This window comes from Parasteatoda tepidariorum, chromosome 4, assembly GCF_982258835.1.
Source record: "Parasteatoda tepidariorum strain Cologne lab strain chromosome 4, Ptep-v5.0, whole genome shotgun sequence".
NCBI lineage: Eukaryota > Metazoa > Arthropoda > Arachnida > Araneae > Theridiidae > Parasteatoda > Parasteatoda tepidariorum.
This window is the reverse complement of record NC_141758.1, coordinates 107,866,395-107,886,043: the sequence shown is the minus strand read 5'-3', so window position 1 is coordinate 107,886,043 and position 19,649 is coordinate 107,866,395. Positions and strand designations below refer to the sequence as shown.

Here is a 19,649-nt window from a genome sequence, read left to right as displayed (position 1 = left end):
TCATGATTTTTGACAATTGTCAAAAACAATGTCAAAAATTTTTTTTTTTTTTGACAATAAAAAAAATAAAACCGTCAATTATCAAAAACATTCCAAACCCTGTGCTTAAAAGGTGCTTATTTTTTGTTGAATAATTTGGCTACACACCCTGAATGAAACTTGAAATTTTAACTTACAATCACTAAGAATTGTATAAACTTAAGTTCTTAAAATTTGCCGATGGCCCATATAATTACTTCTGCAGTTTAAGTTTAATAATGTTGACAAAAATAAAAATTGAATTTTGGTTTGATGTTTGTAGTTTAATGTAGTGGGTTTCAAAAAGTGCAGGAAGTTAAGATTTGACTAAAACAAAAAGTTAGGATTTCATAATGAAATTAGACTTACCACTATTATTCCACAGGTCAGAAAAAACCTGGAATTGTCACAACTCTAAAAAACAGGGAAAGTTAAAAAAATTTACGAAAAACCTGGAAAAGAGCCATTCTTAGAATTGGCAGTTATTAAGATTAGAGTTCTATAAAATAATTGTGATAAATGTTAGAATTATTTAATTCCTCTTTTTATAGAAACTTTTCCCTGTTTCCATTCTCATTCCATAATATATTTTTGCTCAAAAGATCTAATATTCGACATTACACATAATAAGAAATTGCATTGGTAAGATATGGTATGGATTTTCATAATTGAGTGGTAACCTGTATTCTGTTGCATATAAATGAACAAACACGAGAGAGTGTTTAAGAATATATATTTAATAAGATAATCTTTACATCTCATTGTATAAAGGGTTTATTCCACATCAAACCCATTAACTTTAAAATGCTTTTGTAACTTAACTATTGAATTTCACCAAGAAAACAGCTTCAAATTGTCTTTTAAAAAGTCAATTTTAATTTACAATAATTTTTCAAAACTTGATATAAGCTTTAAAAAAAAATTTATTATAATAACTAACTATAAAGCGTCATAAAAAATAAAACTTTTCACTATAATTTAATATTGCACACCCATATAAATTCTAAGAAAAATTTGCTATGTAATAACTGATATGGAATGCCCCTTGAACAAATCGTCAATAAATGCATATTCCCTTAATGTGTTCCTCAATAGGTTGCAACCAATGAACAACTGAATAATTTCTCATAATTAAACTTTGTATTAAATTAAGAATATGCTCTCAAATAAATTGAGCAATTCGATGCTGTTAGTAACGAATGAAAAGTCTGTGCACCAAAATATAAAAATTATTTGCACTAAATCAAATGTGTACATTTATAATACACTTTTATCATTATGAAACAGATTAAAAATTTTGAAGAAAAAATATATATTTAATGGTAACAACAAAGAACATTCAAAATATTATTATAAATATATATTCAATTAAAATCTGTTATGAAACAATATTTCAAAATAGTTGAATTACATGTATTCAATTACTCATAAATCTAATTACAATTGAAAAGCTGAATGGATAAAGATCATTTGAGTAAATGGTGTTCTTTCTGGTTTGATTTGATTTCTGAATCGTGAACTTGCGAACCACTCATTTTAACTGCTTTCGTACCCACTCTTGTTTCTCTATTTTACAACAGAGAACCATTCTACTGTCAAGCCCATCACAAGAGCTCTTTTGGACTGAAAATCTGAGGTTGTAAACAGGGCAAATTTAGGAAGAATTTTTAATAACTCGATCTATTTCAAAAAGTGAAAGTTCTAAACAATTTTTTTTTAAAAAGAGTATTGATATTATTAGCATAGTATTTCTTAAAATATGGTCAACAATACAAGGTTTATTTTTAAAGGGAATGTATCTTGACTTCTCCAAGTAGATTTATGTAAGCATTGTATGGAACATAAAATGTGTCTATTAATTAACATAAAATTTATTTGTTACAAAATAATTGTAATCATAATGATGAAATTATATTACTTGTAAATATCTGCAATAAATTGGAAGAAGAAATTAATTCGAAAAAAACTTCTTAACCAATTGCTATTTGAATATACAGAGGATTACTACAGCTTTTCTGAGTTATTAATAATATGAAAGTACACGTATCAGTGCGAGCAAATTTTATATATTTAAGTCGGGGGTGATTGTATTTTGGGTTTTTCGTATTATCCATCCAGGTCTAGAATCTAGTAGCAAGGCATGTGATTTTTTCGTAGAGTTCTGCATCACTGATTTGCCGATTTGCACGAATCTGAACTTATAATCAGACTAAAATTTCACTGCAATTTCAAATGTAAAGTAAGAATTAAAACGTCATTCGTTTACAATCTAGAATTTGAAGCCTTCGCTGATTCCCATTAACAAGATTTTTTCAAACTAGACTCCTCTGCAATTATAATTTTTGGTTTGTCGGATTTTCATAGTTTTTAATGTTTGACACTATGCCGGAATCCTCCAATATCGAGATTCATATTCACGCAATTTTAATATCTACCTAATTTAAAAATCATACATCGAGATTAATATTTTTGCATTTTTAACATCCAATATCGTGATTAACCATATTATGAATAGTGTATAAATTGATATTGTATAGAGTTTTTACGCATAAAATTTTCAATTTGTATCACAATCACCCCTGTTAACCATTAATTATGGAAACTAAAGTATAACTAGTTTCTATGGGGAAGAATTTAACAAATAACACAAACCTCCTAATGATTCACCCAACACTGGAAGAGTTCTAGTGCTAACTAGATAGTTAACTTATTGTCGACAAAATAATAAATAAGATCTTTGGACAAGAAATAAGTTTTTTTTAAGGTGTATCATCTTCCATCAAGCTTTTCAATTATTAACAATATGATTGTAAGTTACATTTTGTTTTGCAAGAGAAACTATAGTAAGAAATATTTAATTCAGTATTGAAATAAATTGATAACTTTTTTTTTAACATGCTCATTTCATATCCTAGAAAAATTATAATTTAAACCATAATTGGTTCTTCTCCTTAAAACATAAATTATATTTTTAATGGCTGATTTGCAAAATTTGTGCATATCACAGTTATGCAAAACTGTTGAAAGACACTACCAGTAAAAAGAAATTATTTTTAACATTAATTTAAAAAAAAGTTAGTTCAAAAGCTTTATAGAAAAGATTCACAGATTTCAAGGGTTCATTTACTGGGAAACGAAAGAATATAAATAATATGATTATGAAATATAAATACAAAATGATTATGAAGATTGTAATCAAAAATCTTAATGTGTGCGAAATCAATGAGAATTTTATGAATTAGATTTCACAAAGAATTTCAAGGTGTTCATGTTTGGAAGAAAAAATTCCTTTTTTTTTTTATTATAGCTATACAATGTGCACAACTGCCAACTCTACTGGATTTTGCCAGTTTCTAAACATTTTAGAAAATTCCCTATTGAAATAGAATTTTTGTCCTGATTATTGCTTGAATATTTAAATAAGTATTACTGATACATAAAGAATCTCATTTGTAGAATTTATTTCAGTACTCTCTTAGTTAATTTAAAAAATCTTTTTTGCCTAATAATATTCAAATTTAAAGTAAACATAATACATAACATTTCAAATATGTTTGATGTCAATCGTAACTGGAAAATATTGCAGCTTTCCTATTTTGATGACTATAAAAATCTCTAAATTCCCTATGTGTAAAATATTTAGTACATTATGCAACAATTATCATTAAATTTATATTATTTCGTAAAATTTCTGGATTTTTTTTCTTATCCATGTTGGCAGTATACCTTTAAATATAACTTTAAAAGAAAAAAAATATTCTTTGAATAATGTTTTTGTTACACAAAAATTACTAAAAAAAATATATCACACCCTGGCAAGAAAAGTTGCACAAGTCAAAAAACGGCAATTTTGAGTTTATGAAGTGCCCCATCAAGCTCAAAAAGTCATCTCTAGATTGTGCTATTTCAGAATAAGTTTTATAGTTTTCTTTAAGTTTATTTTTCTCAAATGCTGTTCTTTTACTTGTATCACTTTTCTTGCCGGGGTGCGATATATTAAAAATATGCAGCCTTTAAAAACATTAAAACTAATTTGAGTTTGTATTTATAGATAACATACAGATGAAATTTATTATATTTTAAGGTTTTTCTCTCTTTAAATGCATGGTTTAATTACATTTTCAGACTTTTTCTTATTGAAATAGTAAAATATGCAACAAAATCCTGTTAAAATACTTGTCCAATAGCTGATGACAGTTACCTGATTACAATCATGATAAAATTATATCAGGTCTAATAAATATTATAAATATTTTCTAAAAACTTAAATACAGAAAATAAGATTTCTTTTTTTAAATAAAGTTTTGCCAACAGTCTTATTAGATGGGATAGCTTTCTTTTAGCTTCCACAGATCCAATAATAAATATAGTTTGTATTACAAATCATATCACAGTAAAATAAAGATTTGTAATTCTATATCTTTTTTTAAAAAATTTTTACAAAAAAAACTTCCCTGTAAGTATCGGAGTGCATAAATTTAAGCCTTCTTTGGTGGACCTTGTTTCCCATACAGACTATCTAATGTCAATCCTGAAAAAATAAGGAATCTATTAAATATATATAAAAGTCAGGCAAAAAAAATAATAAATTAAAAAGAAAAACTAAAATGAAACTGGAGAAAAATAACTAAAAATTTAAGAAAAAGGCATTATAAACATTTGAAGAAGAATAAAGAAATCCTGGGAAAAGAAAAATAAACGGCGTCAGAAGAAAGTCATGAATATTAAACCAAAAAAAAATTTGATAATTTCCAAACATAAATTCAGGAGAACTCATCTCCTGATTGTCAAATAGTCAGGACAAATTAAAAAATTTTATACGATGAATTTACTTCTAAAAACAGCTACTTATCTTTGCATCTTTCTTTTCTAATATACCCCTTTTACATGCTTTTAATATTTCTAATTTTTTACAATCACCAGGCACTATTGTTAATTATAACTACATCCTGGTAAGTATCAATTATTTTACTTTCACAAAATTAGCAAGTTCATTACAATCCTTACATTTAAATGCACACATTTTACATGTCTCTGTCTTAAGAGATGCATGATTAAGGAAACTTCTTCAAAAACATAGGAATCTCTAATGAAGGCTTCAAGAGATATTTCGTGAAATTATTCAAGATTTTAGAGGTTCAAAATTATTCAATAAAACATTTTAAAATTTTCAGAAACTAGGAAAAATAATTTTTTAATGAAAATAAAATATTTTGGGAAACTTGGGTCTCAAACACCCTTAATTTGAAGATTGCTAAGATTAAGAGTCTCCAAAAAAATTTATAGGCTAATGAAAGTTTTATTTTTACTATTATTAGCATAAAAAATACATAATCAAGTTTTTTTTCTCACGATATTAAAAAATTTGTGTTAATCGAAATTTTTGTTGTAGCGATGTGACTGTATCTATTACTTACCTGCAAAGACTAGGAGGGTTCCGAGCCACTGACGACCAATTAAAGTGTTCCCAAAGAAAAATACAGAACCTAAAACTGTGAAAAACTTTCTGGTGGTAGTTATGATGGAGCAAACGAGTGGTCCAAAATCACTTACAACCAGAAATAGAAATATCTATAAGGATAATATAAATATTAGTTTATATAACATGAAATAATACTGTTAATAATCATTTGTTACCTTTCATATAAATATTAATTTGCTATAATCTTTTCTTTCATATACTTGGAGGTTCTACTCAATTTATTTATCTAACTGTTGAGTTAAATAATTGAATAATATTAAGAAATTTAAAAGAAACCAATCAAATCAATTATACCACCAAAAAAAAAAAGACTGCAGACAAACAACTAGAATGCAATGTACGTAAGGTGGAAATTTTTGTTAACTTTACTAGTTTTGAATCTTTAAGTCTAAGAATCAAATAATTAGTTAAGTGACGTTGATTTCAATTAAGTTGTCGAAGATTTATGCAATAAAAGTGGCAAATAAATAATGCAATAAAAGTAGAGGATTAAAAAAGCACCAAATCAAAGACTCCATAAGCAATAAAAGTTTTTTTAAAAAACATTTTACTAAGCTTACACAAGAACAAAAGAAATTTATTTGGTAATACTTATTTTCAGCTACAATAAATTTAATGAAATAAATTAAGAAAATATAATAAACAGAGCTATTTTTGATTTGCATTCTATGAGTAAAAATATTAGTTAAAGAGTGCTTTAAATTTAATGAAGGATTAAAATAAATAATTTTAGAAGGTATAAGTGTTTTTATATGTTTGTCAAAGAAAAAGTCAGAAAATCAACAAGACCACTATATAGAAATAAAAGTTGAACGAGGAAATTATTCTATTATATTTAGAATAAATTAAGGAAATATAATAAAAATAATTGTTCTTAATAAGTAATTGTAAATAATAAGTTAAAGAGTGACAATGTTTCAAGTTTAGTTACCTAATAAGATTAAGTAATTTAATGACATTGACGAATTTAAAAGGTATATATTTAAATAGTTTCATAAGTTAGTAAAAAAAAATATAAAAAGTAGATCTGAAGAAAGTTTTTTTTTGTTTAGATCTAAAAGAAAAGTATCTAGTAAAAAATCTAACTAACGCAAAAACCGAATTAACTTTCATGAGAATAAACAATGAAAATCGCAGCTTAGAAATTTCTGTCATCAAGATAAACTAAACAATAGAAATAAAACCTTTAAAATTATTCGTTTAATAATTTTTTAGGAGTTTCAAAAGTTATACAAACCAAAATTGATAAATCTGTTATTAGTTTTAATGCTCAAATTTTTTCTTTCTATAAATATTTAAATGTCCATATGTAAAATGATCTCTAACGTTGTTTCTCATCCATCGGTCTGCAAATAATGCTACTGTAAAGATGATATTTATTCAATATCAAATACAATAAAGATTTTTTTCATTACAGAGAGAATGTGAATGATCCGAAACAAACAAGTGTCACAATTATGCCAATGGTTGAAAATCTTATTGGTCCACGATAAAATACTGAAATATTTTACTAGTCCTTCAAGTATATCAGATTAAGAAATATAAAATGCAAAGCCTAACATTTTAATGTTTGCATTATAAATATCTTCTATATGTGGAAAAAGAAGTTCTTTTAATAGAAATTTTTTAATGATCTCTAAAATGTTCCTTAGGTTTATACAAGTAAACACTGTTTCATAGCAAAAAATGAAAGGTTCAATTCATACCCAGAAGAAAGGGACTAAAATGTTGATATACACACCTGACCAATAGCACTCATCAATGAAAAATTGAGCATGTTAAAAATGATGTAAGGATATTTCTCCACAAATGCAAGAAAACTCCAAATTTCACTGGTCACTAAAACAACTAAAATTAAATATGTAGTTGTAAATAGTGTGGATTTAGATATGCTAAAAGAAATACACAATAATATGTAAATAAAGTTAAATTAAAATACTAATTCTGCCTTAGAATGTGAAAAAGACTATAATTTGTCACCCAATAAGTGCCTTTGTGAATGCTATTTTTTAAAAAACAAAAGTAAATATAATTTTAATAAAATTTTATTTTCATTATGCATTATTTTTTTTAAAAACAAATGTTTATAAATGCAATGCTGTCAACATCAGGACTTTTAAAGAAATTTTCTCTTAATAGAAGTGAAAAAATATTCACTTTGATAATTGTAATCAGAAATTTGTCAGTATTTAAATTTCTAATCAAATGACTTTCAGACTTTTTATGTTCAAATTCTTTTTGCATACAAAGTAGTGAACATTAAGTTTATTAAATTAAGAATAAAGTATCAAAACTTTTTTTGTCACTTTAAAATATAAAAATTAAATGTTTTTTTTAATAACCGTCCTTGAACAGGCGACCCAATTTTGGGCTTACGACTACTAATGTTCAACTCCGTAGCCTTGTAAGTTTGAACCAATCCAGAAGACAAGGAAACTAATGGATAAGTACCCCCAGAGGTTTGATTTGTTATGGGAACATGGAGAACTCTGTTACCCGATTGACTTAATGTGCAGAATGACTTAATGTTTCAAATCAAGTAACAGATACAGCATAACAAATGTTTTGAAACAGTCTTTAAAATTAAAATTGCAAACAATAATCAACATAAGCAGGGTACCTAGCCAAATTTTAAACAAAAAGTAAGCACATTTTAAGCACTCAAAAAATATTTTTAAGCACTATACTTATTAACAAAATGCAAAATAATTTTCAAAGACTTTACATGATCATGATAAAATAACTACTTTCTGACAAAGAACTCTTTTTCTTGATTATATTAGCCACCATAAAAAGATCAAGAGATTTTTCGGTTTAAAAAATGAGGGTGAAAAATGAAGTCTGAAATCGAAAACATCGAGCAAAATGCAGCAGAGTTGCACATGAAAGTGCTAGAATTTCACAGAGCTAAACTTAGTAGACGCACATGCGGACTTCAACAACATTTCATCAAATATGTAAAATAATTGCCGCTTTTACACGCTATGAACCCACAGTAAGTCGATATGAATTGGGGTTGAATGAATTGTGAAAACATTGAATAGAACAATGAGAAAAGCACGCTTTTGCATAACACCCGGCGAAAATCGACATGGCAACGAAAAAAAATCACATTTTTGAAAAAAGAAAATAAAGCATTTTTTAAATACACCCAATGAAAAAGCACCTCTGAGGGCTTTTAGAAAACAAAAATCGAGAATAACCACTTTTTAAAAAAGCTATGCAGCATGATAAAATATCTTTAATTTCTAACTCAGAGTTAAAGGGTTAATATAAACTACATTTATAATCAAACACTTGTGTTCTGCTGCAAGTTTTGAGCACTTTATAATGGTCCTTACCTATGCCTAGTATAAGAACAGACCACATATTCATGCTGTACATCATGTGACATGATTTTGGTTGATATTCGGCTCTCATTCTATCTTGGATAGCACCTGTAAATCCATCCAATATCAAAGATGCAATCTAAAACCAATAGAAATCATTTTAATTACACATTACATTAAATATTGGCAGCAGAGGTAAAAACTAAAAAAATTTAGTTGCTGGTCCAAATGACCTTTAACTAAACAGTTTAACTAGCCAAGACAAACTTCAACTGGTCTGTTCACAATTCTCTGTTAAAAATTACTTTAAAAATTTATTACTAAAAATAATTTTACACTATAATTTTAATAATTAATTTTTATATAATTTTATAATGTAAACACAATATTCAGATTTTTGCAAACAAATTAAAAAATGCAGATAAATATAAATCAAAAATTTATTATGTTTTAATAATTTGATTGAATATTTATAATAATTAGGCCATTATATTAAAAATTATATACATCAAAGTTAGATTTAAAAAAAAATATGCAATGTTTAAAATTCCGATAAAATATGCTACTTTCAGACTAACTGCTCCGAAGGACCACTAAGGATTATCCCCAAAGTCAGGTTTTAATTTTAGAAGACTTACAGACGCGTTCATTTCAAGCACTGGACACTATATTGACCGTTTGACAGCCAATATATTAAAATTTTGCCTTTTATTTAGTCTCACAACAAAAGTTGCAATACCAAATTCCATGTATAATCAATAGTTAAATGAGGTTTTATCAATAATGGTAAAATTAACACTAATAGGCAATAAATGTGCAAACACACAATAGTAAGTAACAAACCAGCAACATTTCTCCTATTCCTAAAAGCGAGCTCTCTGCAACATCAGCAGATGATGGTTTGTCTTTGTACATGAAGATGCAGATACCAACAACAATCATAAACACAAAGAGATACTTCTGAAGGGTGTATTTCTTTTTGCCAATCAGAACGCCCATAATCATCACAGGTATAGGTTTACATGATTTGCCAACAACCTAAAAATGCAATTAAGGTATACTAAAAATTTAACTGTAAGTTAGAATACAAAAAAAAGATACATAAAATTAAAACCGGTTAGAAACAACAAAAAGCAATTATACATAGTTATCACAGACAAATGAGATAATGAAAGTTTTTACTTCAAGAAATGTTTTTTCAAAACCAACTAAATAATAGATTAGTTTGTATTTATTAATATTTTCAATTCTGAACTTAAAAGCCAGTTCTTTTTAATCGAAGGGAAAGGGAAATTTTTAAAGTTCGGTACGTTGGAGGTTTAATAAAACAGAATTGAACTAAAATTTACAATCGCAATAATATAAATTTAAAAAAAAAAGATTGTTAATTTTGTTTTCTCATGCTTATACAGTTTTAAAAGGCAATGTTTGACAATAAACAATTATACAAAGTTAACAAAGACAAACAGGATTATGAAAGTTTTTTTTTTAAAATTTCATGAAATTTTTAAAATTAAATAAATAATTTTTTAATCTGTATTTGAGTACTTTCAATTCTAGACTTAAAAGGCAGTTTTTTCAGTAGAAAGGAACGGGAAGATCTGTACATTGGAGGCTTAATAAAACAGAATTTGCAATAACAATAAGATAAACTTAAATAAAAATTATTGTTAATTTTTTTCTCATGCATATCCATTTTTAAAAGACAATGTTGGAACAGAAACAATAATACAAAATTATCACAGACAAACAGGACTATTAAAGTTTTCATTTCAAGAAATACTTTTTAAAACAAAATAAATAGGTATTTAGTCTCTATTTATGAATACTTTCAATTCTAAACTCAGAAGCTAGTCTTTTAAACTGAAGGGAAAGGGAAGTTTTAAAGTTCTGTACATTGGAGATTAAAAATAAAAAAAAAAAAAAAAAAAAAAAAAAAAAAAAAAAACAGAATTGAAATAAGATTTTTAATACAATAAGGTAAATTTAAATAAAAAAATTTGTTAATTTTTTTCTTCTCATGGTTATACATTTTTAAAAGACAATGTTTGAGGATAAAACAATTATACAAAGTTAACACAGATAAACAGGATTGTGAAAGTTTTAACTTCAAAAAATGTTTCTTAAAACCAAATAAATAGTTTTTCAGTCTGTATTTAAAAATACTTTCACTTCTAAACTTAAAAGCCATTTTCTTTTTTAAAGTTTTTAAAGAAAGTTTTTATAGTTTTGTACATTGGAGATTTAATAAAACAGAATTGAAATAAATAAGCAAAAAGATAAATTTAAATAAAATAAAATATAAAAAAATTTTCTCATACTTATGCCTTTTTAAAAGACAGTGTTGAATTACCATCAATTATATTAAGTTAACACAGACAAAAAGTGATAAACAGGTACAACAGAATTTAAACAGATATTAGTATGGATATGAAGTTGATTTTAATATTTAATTAATATATTAATATGTTTTTTTAAACTTATTTGCACTAGATGTTTTCAGTTATTTAAATATAAATTAAAAACAATTCTAATGGAACTTTAAAAAACTAATATATACAAAAGAAACTATGTTTTATCATGTTTAAACTTTTTTCTTCAAACATCAATCATTACAAATTAAAACATATTTATTATTGCAGTTAAAAATATATTGAAAAGAATGAGGCAGATAAATACAAAAAAATCCTTTTAAATTGATAATAGCTTTGTTCAATTAATTGATAAAATGAGTTTACTTGAGTTGGATAATTGACATGTTCTAATGCCATATTACTAGTAACCATGCCACCTAAATATGACATTCCACAAGCAGCATAATAGATTTGTTTTGTATTATCTTCTCCTTGCTTCATAAAGGTATGCAACACTAAAAAAAAATTTTGTTTTTAACAATACCAACAATCTAGATAATAACAAAAACAAAACTAACAATTATTATACGTACTAATTTTAGCAAATAGTGCATTGACAATACATTGTATAAAAACAAGAGTCGGTGTAAAGGTGAATTTTTCTCCATCGCCGTAAGTACTTCTGGTTCTAAAACAAAATTTAAAGATATTATAGAAATATTACACACTATTAAATTTCTAAAATAAATAAATAAAATACTTAAAACTAATAAAACAATAGGTAGGAATAAAATAAAAATTACAATCACAAAATCATTTTCATTTCAATTGGACAAAACTTCTTTCATGGAAAATTTCAGTAGAAATTTGTCTGCATCTATTTTTTCTTAGAAGAGTAAACTTGTAAATGGAAACTAATACAGAAATAAATAAAATAAAAATAAGGAATACCACTTAAAAAGTAATGATCCCTCAATAGAATATTCAATTTTTTTTCATAGCTTCATATTTTTTAAGCATACAAAAATAGAACATATTTTTCCACACATACATTATTGAATGAGAAATAAAAAAATATTGCAAAATAGGTTGTTTTACATAATAAGAGACAATAAAAACTGTAACAAAAGGTGTTAAAGTTTCAGGCCACAATTTAAATATTTAGTCATAAAAACTTGTGAAATAAAATGTAGCAAAATTACTCAATTAATCCTGACATTTTATTAGGTATTAAATTATTAACATTTACAGCAATATTTTAGTTGGATTAATTATATGTTATCCTCATTAATTAATTAATTAAGTTTGCTTGATAATAAATTAAATGTAAATAACAAAAAAAAAGGGGTAAGGAAACAATGTTTTCAATATCTACCAAACAATGGAAAGGTAATTATCAGATCTGTATAATGCAATTCTATAAACTGCATTTCTTCATAAACCACATTAAACAATAAATATCACATTGAAGAACTTTCTGGAACTGTGCAACTGTTAAGGGGTAGCAAAACAAACATATTTGCTGAAATATTAATTGTTAACAGGTAGCAAAACAAAATCATTTGCTGTTAACTGTTAATGAGTTAGAAAACAAAATTATTTGAAAAAGGTTAACTGTTAGGGTTGCAAAACAAAATTATTTGATAAAAGATTACAATTTCTGACGCAAGCAAAAATTTATACATAAATATTTTCGTTGTAAATTCTAATGCTCCTGTTTTTTTTGTTTTGTTTTTAATAATTAGGAAATATTGAAGTGCATCTTTTTATATATTAAAATAAATTTGCATCTAAAAGCTACTTTAAAAATTTAAATATTGAACTGTTGTAGACATATATTATGATATTTATTAGGTAAACTTAATGTATGTGAAATTATCTATATAACACAAAATTTTACGTAATACAAGCTTCCGTGTTTCGAGGTTTACATTATAAAGATCTTAATTGTATTTAGGAAAAATTATTATAAAAGGAATGAATAATATGTAGCAAAACAATCCATACAGAAATTTTAGTTTTGAAAAGGTCATGAACTAGATGATTGTAATTTTTATTTTCCTTGAACACATTATTAAAGTTTTAAAAAGATTTTTAAATGGAAAGTATTGAACTTAATCGAAGCAACAACTTATGAATACCACATTTGCTCTGCTGACCATAAACTATTTCATTTAAGTATGTTAAATGTTCTGAAGAGAAATTATACATTCTAGAATTTTATTTCTTTATGTAAGAGTAACATTTTCCAAAACATTTTTTTTTTTCTTTTTCTGATGAGTATAAACACTAAAAGGACTTTTTAAAACAAGACACTTTAGGCAAAAATGTACCTTTTTTAAGTAATATGTAGCAGTATAATAGTTAATTGATTAAATTGAACAGTAAGAATTGCAGATGAAAAGGAAATTACAAATACAAAAAACAAGCAACAGAAATAAAGTTTTTTTTAATTTAATTAATTCTTGAATAGTTAAAAATTTATTATAATGAAATACTGAAATGAAAAATTTATAATAAACATTTGAATTTTAAAAATTACAAATAAGGCAATGAAATATTCTTCAAAAAATGTTTATAGAAGGAATTGAAAGTTAATAATCAAAAAGATTTAACAAATCAATTCAATAATATTTAACATATAAACTAATAATTAAATATTTACAATAAAAAAATATCCTATCCATTTATATATAATCAAGGTTTCTCAATGTATGAGAAGTGTTTTGCTTAGTATTTTAATCTATACATTAATATACATTTGATGTAAATATTCATATAAGATTAATACTTGCAGTTCTTTTTTTTTTTTTACCAAAATATTTTGATAGATATAATTTAAAGATATAATTTATTTTGTAAACACAAAGTTTAGGAAAAAAAAAGCTCTAACAGAAGTTACTGCATGTAAAATCTAGTTAATATAGTTATGAGTATAAACACATAAAATTATTGCTCACATTGAAAATAAATATAAAAAATAAATTTGGGACAGCTATGCAAAATGAATGTGTATAGATAACTGTGCGTTTCTTCTTAAAACACTGTTGCATTAACTATTATAATAATTTTTACAATTGTTTATTTTACTATGTACTTTTTTTAATAGCTAAATTCCCGATTTCAAGTATTATGGCAATGAAAGCAATTAAAAAATTCAAATGGTTAAAGGAAAGAATCAAAAGAAATTTTAAATCATTGCAATAATAAAACAGATATTTAATGCAATTTATTGGTAAATACCTTCTACGTGTATTTGCGTCCGTCACAAAATTTACGATTTTAACTGTTATGCCATATACCAATTAATAAAAATATATCTATGGTTACAGAAAATAACATGAAAGCTTAGATTTTCGAAATATAATAAAAAAGAAAACTAGTTTTTTGCACGAAAATAATTTGAAGATAAATAATAAATTTGTGACAGCTATGAAAAATGAAAATTTATAAATTATCACTGCGTGTTATTTTATAAATATTGTTGTAATATTCATTACATATTTGTAAAATATATATATATATATATTTATTTATTTATTTCAAATGTACATTTATTAAATTTTTTTGCTGTATAACAATCAATGAAAATAGTCAAAGGAAATATTTATAAGGAATTTTTTTACCATATATATAATAAAATAAACTAGTTTTTAATCAATTTTTCTGTAAAAATGGTAAAATTCATGATTCTAAATGTTATGTTATTGCTAGTACAATAAATAAAAACATTAAAAAGAAAATGCAATGTTCATGAGAAATATTAAAAATAAATTTTAAATCATCGAAACAATAAAATAGAACTAGTTTTTTTTTTAATGTAATCTCCATAAATATTCATTTAAAAATTTGCAATTTGCCAGGTGTTCGTTCCATACCGGCAAACTAGTCTTTCACCGATTGGCCAGGTGCGTTGACCCGATGTAAACAATAAATAATGCTCACATTTTTTCCTGTAGAATCCCATAGTAAAAGTAACAAACGAAAATTCCAGTGGCACAGATTGCTAGTTTTTTTGTCGAAGCCATTTTTGATGGACTTATATCCAATAATATTACTGGATCATGCTTGTTTTCAGAGTCATTTAGCAATTTCGTCTGGTCCTCTTTCTTTCCGCTGACGATTACGATAGATTCTGGTTTCATATCGCGTTGATGCCACACACACTCTACGTAAAAGTTTGTTCGGCTCTGATGAGTTGGAAAAGAGTGCAGCAAGCTTGTGTGCTCCAAAACGATACTTATTAAATTTATAGCTCGTTTATGTGATTTTGATGTATTTCTTAATGCGGTTTTTTTTATATCAAATAATGTGCACATTCGACAAAAATTTAACAGTTTTGCTTAGTTCATGACGCTTTTATTCTAAATGGTTTTAAGGTACTGTCGGAAATAATTTTTTGATTTTAAATTTCAAAATAATCTTAAGAGGGGGACTATCCTTACTGTTACTAGAACTTTTCGTTATTAGACTTTATCTTCAGTGTTATTAGAGTTGTTTTTATCGGTATTTAACAATTTCAGCTATCAAACAATTACGCAACTTCTAGGTGTAATAACTAAGGAAGTAAAGGAAAAATACGGCGTGCAGGAAAAGACTTTGAAGGGGTACTGACTGCTGACCATTTTGGAATCATATTAAAATATCGATTTTTATGCTAATTTTTTTTAAATTATTATTTTAAATTATTAGTTTAAAAAAATTAATTATTAATTAAAAATGGAGCATGCTTCTATGATAGCAAAAGGGTTAAAGAATCGAGATTATACGATTACACTCCCTCAAATACCACTCGGTACATAAAAAGTACTTAGAAAATAATTATTATGAACAAATGATATTTTTCTCGATGAAAATAATAATCTTCCACAGTTGCAATTCTGACGGGAAAGCATAGTGGTGGAAAACTTGTTTCGCTTTAAAACAAATTTTTGGTAAAAACTCAATTTTTGAGACTTACCGAAATATTCATAACTTAATACATAACTTAAATTTCAATTTCCTTTACGCGTGAAAAAAAAATTTTTTTTTTAAACGAAGCAATAACTATTAAATTAATATCCTCATTAAATTTCTCCATCTGTAGTGCAGCAAAGATAAGTTTTGGGGGTAAAAACCCCTTTTAAGAGATTTCGTAAGTGTAAGAAGTTTTTCCATGGTATTAAGAATCGTAATAAAATAATTATAAGACAAAAAAAAAAAAAGCATAAAATGCGTTTTTCTTTAAAAAAAAAAAAAAAAAAAAAAAAAAGTCCAAAATGTTACCAATTACTTTTTTTTTTTTTTTTTTTTTGTTGCATCCGAAATTAGAAATTGTGTGATAATATTTGTAAAAGTGTACCATTTCCAATTATCAAAAAGCACAATAAAGAGCTTCAATTAGAAAAGTAGGTAGTAAGTGCTAGCTTGATAAAAAAATCCAAAAAAATTCAAAAAATTAAGTCACATTATGCATACATAACATTATATTATGTTACATTATTTTACGCATGTTACATTATTATATAACTATGTTACATTACACATACATTATTAGATAAGTCAAATTAAAGATAAAAGTCAAAAATTTAATTTAGGAAAAATAAAATTTCAAAATGGTGTTTAGTTAGATAATTTTTTTTAGCAAATACGTAAATATTTTCACACTAGCCCTATCCCCACTATGTATATTTTTTAATAAATAATTACACTGGTGAAGACAATTATAGGGACAAATTATATTTGTTTTGCATTAAAAAAGAAGAAAAATAACAATACAAATAAAACCAAACCTAGCCAAAATATCAACCCATATAAAACCAATGTATAGAAAACTGGTCACTTGTCCAGCACAGCAATTGAGCGATACCTACTAGTCTTTAAGAGAAAAACATTTCTAATTGGGAGTATGATCACCATATTGAAATAAAGACAAAAATAGTTGTTTCAAAGCTACTAGTGGTATACATTCATCTATTTCTATCAGGTATAATTCTAGTGGAGGAGTACTGTAGTGGTATCTACCACTAATAAAATATAATTTCAATTCACAGGTATATAAGGCATGTTAACTCGATTCTATGGCCGAGGACCTTTTCATGGATGAAGGTTGACATTGCCGATAACTACCATTCCCACAAACATGTTTATCCTTCTTTTTCTCAACTCTTTTTACCAGCAGTCTGCAGCTGCTCTTATTGCATAAAAATATTTTTTTTATATCTTAGTTCCGTCCCGCAGATCGTTAAGACACGCAGATCACCGAAGTCAAGCATCACTGGCTGCGGTCAGTGTGCGGGTGGGTGACCACTTGGATTAGTCTGCGTAGGGACCGAGGGTGTGCGGTATTGGTCCTCGTTAAACTGTTCTACCGTAAAGTGCTCGACTTCGCGTGCAGGTCGTCGGGCTACCGAAGCAGGGGTGCCATCCCCTCTGCAGAGGATCAAAATTGTGATGAGATTATGGGATGTCCCCCAGACCGTCGCCAATAGCCCTTTGTGCAGCTCTAGTGAGACGTGAATAAAATACCTACCATTTCTTCGTTCCCTTAAATAACATTTTCTCTCACAGCATGTGAACTTTTTAATGCTTCTTATAAACGGAAATCATCAACTCCTGTCTTTTCCCCTTTCTTGGCCTAAGTGTTTTGTTCCCCTTTCAAACGTCACATGATCTCGTTGATCAATTAAAATGTAATAGATGTATTAATGTTTTTTTTTTTTTAGTTGAAATGAATTAATCATTATTTTTTTTTTATCTCATACACATTCTTGCAGGCTTATCTTGCCACACACTCAAATTGCCTTTTTTTATTTTCTTCAAATCTTCCAGGTTAAATAAATTCAATTGTTTCACCACATTATTGAGGATTAATTATGTACTTATTTTTTCTAAATCATGATAAATTAAACCTTCATTTATATAATTCCCAGTGCATAGATTAATATTTAAAACTTTCAGACATTGTGAAACTTAAAATCTTTAAAGTGTAACATTAAATGAAATATTGTATTTAATTTTAATGGTGGATAAAAATTTTGATTTATTTCTTAATTTGTTAATTTCATTTGTAAAATATTAAATGAAAGAAAAGCTTCATAAAAAATATTGATGAAAGTTATTTTACCATCCACTTTCTCTTCCAATTACAATCTTAACATTTTGTTCATGTTACATGGTTAAACACTTCATTCGCGTCAAAAATATATAAATAGAAAATAATAGTTACAAGTGCTCAAGAAATAGGAGTCCATTTTCAAGACTTGTCAGACGTGAACGAGAAAAAATAGAAATGATTTGAAATATATAACGTAAAGTTGAAGACGAAAAATTGAAAATAAAGGTGAGAAACAAAATTATAAAAGCCACAGTAGCCAAGAGAGAGAACAAAAAAGGTAATTTCTTCTCTCTCGGCTACTGTGGTTCTTCTAGTTAGTTTACCATTTTTCGTGAGCAACTTTGCGTTTTTTATTTCAAATCATTTTTAATTCTTCTCACTCACGCCTGGCTAATCTTGAAAACAGGAGCCTATTTTTTGAGCGCTTGAAACATGTCGACTATTATTTCCTAGTTACATATTTTTCTAGTGACTGAAGTCTTTACTCAGGTAATATCTTACCATTTCTGTGCCTTTGGATTATTTATTTAATTTGTTTGTGGTTTGGTTTTATTATTTCTAAAACTCAACCATTTAATGCTTTATACAAAATTATAAATCATAAATATACAAAGCTAATTTAAAAACCATCCCTTAAGCAGTGATGAAATTCAGCGATACGCATGAGGTAATATGTTATTAACTTTTATAAAGTAAGGCGTACCGTTTCCGCATTATTTGATTTATAAACTGTTCTTAAAAACATTGAATAATATTTAATAAGTCAAAATCACATAAAGTAAATTTTTTTTTTCAAAATTAATAGAAGCTTTTTTTTTGGGGGGGGGGGACTTCTTGGAGAGAAACTCGTGATTATTTCCAATCATCGAATCGATTTCAATAAATCCAGATTAAGTTTACGATACGTTTATTAGTACCTGTTTTGCAAACGAAAATATTTAAAGAAAAATATAGAAAATAAAATTTTAAAAAAATTTAAGTCTTGTATAAGTTTAAATCTTGTTGAAATTGTTTAAGAAAATTATGAATTTTTAATTCTCGAACTAATACCCTTCGTGCATTTTTGTATTAGTTTCTTTACGGATATTATCTCGAAAATTGTTTAAGTTTACAAGCTCTTAAATGATTTGAGTTCAACAACGACAGTTTGTTCAAAAAAATTTTGCGAACCAAAGGTTTGAGTTGAAAAAATATTCAACATTGAAGTTTCTTTTTAAATCGTTTTAAGTAGCTTTATCATATAAAGCACTTAAAAAAAGGGTTTTTTTTTTATTTATTTTGTTTTTCTGCCGATTACTTTTCAATGTGACGTCATGACTGAGCAAAATGTAAGCAAGCAATTAGACAACAGTGATGCAAGAAAAAGGGAA

General features: G+C 26.1%; 1 protein-coding gene across 3 annotated transcripts; it reads right to left on the bottom strand.

Annotated features, from left to right (window-relative positions):
* Nucleotides 1-734: 734 nt before the first annotated feature.
* LOC107442068 (solute carrier family 35 member B1) lies at nucleotides 735-15,382 on the bottom strand. 3 transcript variants are annotated; one of them, XR_006226154.3, is made up of 9 exons: nucleotides 15,129-15,379; nucleotides 11,777-11,871; nucleotides 11,568-11,698; nucleotides 9,673-9,867; nucleotides 8,842-8,968; nucleotides 7,242-7,348; nucleotides 5,436-5,589; nucleotides 1,571-4,549; nucleotides 735-1,537 (listed from the first exon to the last, which is right to left on the bottom strand). XR_006226154.3 is itself a non-coding variant. In XM_016055535.4 (8 exons), exons 1-8 carry the CDS (start codon nucleotides 15,148-15,150, stop codon nucleotides 4,497-4,499), a joined length of 951 nt encoding a protein of 316 aa, XP_015911021.1. In that variant the 5' UTR covers nucleotides 15,151-15,382; the 3' UTR covers nucleotides 735-4,496. The 3 variants fall into 3 exon arrangements, 2 of the variants coding, with proteins under 2 accessions (XP_015911021.1, XP_015911020.1); XM_016055535.4 differs by having other exon boundaries at nucleotides 735-4,549; nucleotides 15,062-15,382; XM_016055534.4 differs by having other exon boundaries at nucleotides 735-4,549.
* Nucleotides 15,383-19,649: the final 4,267 nt, after the last annotated feature.

Coding starts and splice junctions, on each gene's coding strand:
- LOC107442068 (XM_016055534.4), bottom strand. CDS start 15,328: ATGAAACCAGAATCTATCGTAATCGTCAGCGGAAAGAAAGAGGACCAG. Junction 7,349..8,841: donor TGTTCTTATACTAGGCATAG/GTAAGGACCATT, acceptor ATTTAATTTTAG/TTGTTTTAGTGACCAGTGAA. Junction 5,590..7,241: donor TGATGAGTGCTATTGGTCAG/GTGTGTATATCA, acceptor TTATCCTTATAG/ATATTTCTATTTCTGGTTGT.